Below are 3,440 nucleotides of genomic sequence, written 5' to 3'. Positions count from 1 at the left end.
AAAAAAGCACATTAGTATATTATGAAATATAATATAATAATATGAAGTAGTTGCGATTTCCTGTGGATTTTAACAGGTTGTTAAACTATTTTCTCTACAGAAGTAAACACTTAATGACTATTTCAGAGACAGATTCAACAAAAACTCATACATACAGACATACAGAAACTAATTCCAAGTGAAACAACAGTTTTGTCGACCATACTGGTGCTACTACACTAACAGATTATACAAAGCCTCCATATCTGCCGCCTTCTCTCATTTACAGAGACAAAACACTGGCAAATCTCTCTCATGTCCACCTGATAGAGTTTTCCTGTCATCACTCACCTCAGTAATAGAACTTCCTCCACTGGCCCTACATGATGGACCTGCCTCTGACTCACTCTCAGTATCAACCTCAAATATAGATGGAGATGGATTGCACATAACTTTTCAATTAACAACCAATATAAGTGAGCTTTAAATATATATATATATATATATTTAAATCTGGATTCTTTGTAAGGTAATTAAAATACTGAAAACATTTTTTTGTTTTTATAAGTTTTTATTTTTAAGATATCATGTGTCCACTACAGCGGACATCGGAACGCTGTATATTTGAAACAGAACCTTGATGGCAACTAGTCAGTCCCAATGAAAATAGCAAAAAGTCAACATGAGATGGAGTTTAACATCCATATAACTGTCCATTGTCACTTTTGTTTTGTTTTGTTTTGTTGTGCTCATTTGGCGTGATATTTCAAAAAGCAATTCCCCTTCTTGGAAACACAAAGGAAAACCTTGCACTTTGTGCACATCACATATGTTTTGCTCGTGCAGCCGGATCTGCGACACCTTGATGCATGTGTTTCATCCATCATCTCTGGAAGGTGGATGGCACCGTAGTGTCTCAGAGATGCATTTGGCTGTGGTTTCCACTTTTGACGTGGGGGAGTGTAGTCATCTTCGCTGTCACTTTTGACTCCTGATTGGGCCCGAGTTATCAAGTCTTCACCAAGGTACAGTTTGAAGTCAAGGAACTTCAGTGGTTTCTTCCCCAGAGACTCACAGTCATTCTTGTACTGAAGCCATGAGTTGGCGATTGCCAGGTCAAAAAAGTGGAAAACTGCATGCACTGTCCATTTCCGAGTGCGCGAGGCCATCCTGTAAAAACTCAACATTCGGTCAACCAAGTCCACACCACCCATGTTGGTGTTGTACTCAGCAACTGCCTGTGGCCTTGACACATGGACAAACCTTTTGTCTTTCTTTGACCATCTTCTTCGTGTGTCCTGAGGTTCAATGCCATAGGCAGAGGATGCCAAGGCAACTGGCTTGTTGTCCAACCACTTTATGACAGCAAGTTCAGGAGGTTTCCGTCTGACAACCATCTCTGATGCCCCTCTTTCTTTCTTTTTGAAGGGTTTGTCCCCTATGATCTTGCACTCCTTTGGAATTCTGTTTTTCATGAGGGTTCCAGTCCCTGTCATCCCTTTTGCCATCAGGGTGTCGAGAAGGTTGATTGTTGTAAAGAACCTGTCAAAGAACAGGTGGGCTCCTTGGGGAACAGATTCTGTCAAATGAAGAACAGCTTGCTCTCCATTGCCCTTTCCTTCTGTAACTCTGAAGGTAGTCTTGCCTTGGTAGACCACAAAGTCTAAGACCAGACCAGTGGGTGCGGCTAAGACAAACACCTTCAATCCAGTTGGGTTAGGTTTGCCCGGTACATACTGGCGCACTGGGCATCGGCCAGTAAATGGAATCATTTGCTCGTCAATGCACAATTTTCCTGTTCTAGGCAGACTTAGACATCCTTGCCTTACTTTGGTCAAGAGAGGCCTGATTCTCCACAAGAGATCACTTGCTTTTTCAACATCTGAAACATCAAGGTCGTTGACAATCTTAATAGAATTTCTCAGCTTGTAAAATCGATTTCTGGTCTTGGATTCTGCCACAATTGGAACTCTGGTATTTGCGGCCCAATACATTTGGATGTTTGGATATCTTAGACAGCCCATGTAAACAGAATTCCCAAAGAATGTCTTCAGTTCTTCAGGAGTGGTATTTAGTGTTGCTCCAGACACAAGGACTTCACGCTGATTTGTGTACAGGGCCATTCCTTCAAATACAGAGTCATCAATGTACTGCTTAAAATAATCCATTGGGGTCCAGTTTTGGTGTGTCATGGCATCATTGCTCTGAATAATGGGAGGATTGTGTTGGAATTCAAATCTAAAGAAAACCAATAAAGGGGGGAAACAGAATTAAAATGAGTCCCAATTGTTAGAGAAAATAAGTCATTCTTTTTTAATACAATGTCAAGGTGTACTTGGAATTCTTGCTCCACAGTGGACGCCGATTAGACATAGATGTAGACTGTTCTGCCTCATCTGACTCCTCTGCATCTGCTTGCCCTGCTTAAGTTTCATCCTCAGAGTTCTCTAAATCATCTTCCTCTGCTTCTGGCTCAAACACTGCATCTTGATCTTCATCAGACAACTCAATATCTGAGTTTCCAGCAACAATTTGCAGTAAAATTCTCTCCGCTTCTGAGAATGACTCCCTCTCTTTCATTTGGAAAAAAACATACCAAAATGGAAGAAATAACTACAAATGTCCACTACGGAGGACAATTCTTAAACACTTAAATACTATAGTTAAATGGACCTAAAATAATTCAGAAAATGCTTTAGTATGTTCTTAAGAGACTTATCTAAAATATGCCTACAACATTTTAAGCTAAAATTTGCTCAATAAAAAGTATTATGCACTTACTTTTCAACTGCCTGTAAAATCTGCTTGCAGGGATGGATGCCATTTTCCTGAATGAGGAAGTAAAGGGTACCAAAGCCCCACCCCTTTACATTTGGTATCATTGAAAAGCCCTAAATGTCCTCTGTAGATTACAAAAGAAGTTAATGCAGTAGTATGCAGTGGGTGAGAGATATTGAGGTTTAAAAATGTCCTCCACAGAGGACAAATTTGAAAAAGTCTCTTGGACCACCCCTCCAAACCCAACAGGATGTCCCCCATTTTGACTTTTGTGGCCATTTTGTGCCTATTTGTGACCCTGCTTTTTCACAAACTTTTCACGCCTCGCATACTTCATCCAATCAAGCTGAAAATCACTGTGTCAACTCAGGACACCATAGGGAATGGACGCATTCCAAAACTCTTTCAAAAGTCTGACGGTGTGGCCGGGGCGTGGCCTCAAAGTTTGACCATTTCAGAGGAAACAGGAAGTCGCTATAACTTCTTCGTTTTCTGTCCGATCTGTACCAAATATCACATGTATGATCAGAATCTGACCATAAACACATCTATACAACAATATTGAGGCTTTGACAGAGTGCCACCTATTGGCTACACAAAATGTTGTGTTTTCATAGGTTTTTCTGCATGCCCCTGTGGCCTGTTTTGGGGAGGCTCATGAAAATTGGCACACATGTGTATCA

At 40.8% G+C, this 3,440-nt stretch overlaps 1 protein-coding gene across 1 annotated transcript; it reads right to left on the bottom strand.

The window, feature by feature from the left end:
* Window positions 1-728: 728 nt before the first annotated feature.
* Window positions 729-2,147, bottom strand: LOC114446599 (piggyBac transposable element-derived protein 3-like). The gene has a single exon (XM_028422255.1). The coding sequence runs from the start codon at window positions 2,145-2,147 to the stop codon at window positions 729-731; it is 1,419 nt and encodes a 472-aa protein (XP_028278056.1).
* Between the last annotated feature and the right edge of the window lie 1,293 nt (window positions 2,148-3,440).

This window comes from Parambassis ranga, chromosome 14 (assembly GCF_900634625.1).
Source record: "Parambassis ranga chromosome 14, fParRan2.1, whole genome shotgun sequence".
In the NCBI taxonomy this organism is placed as follows: Eukaryota; Metazoa; Chordata; class Actinopteri; family Ambassidae; genus Parambassis; species Parambassis ranga.
The sequence above is the reverse complement of the archived record's forward strand: the minus strand, read 5'-3'. Positions and strand labels throughout refer to the sequence as shown.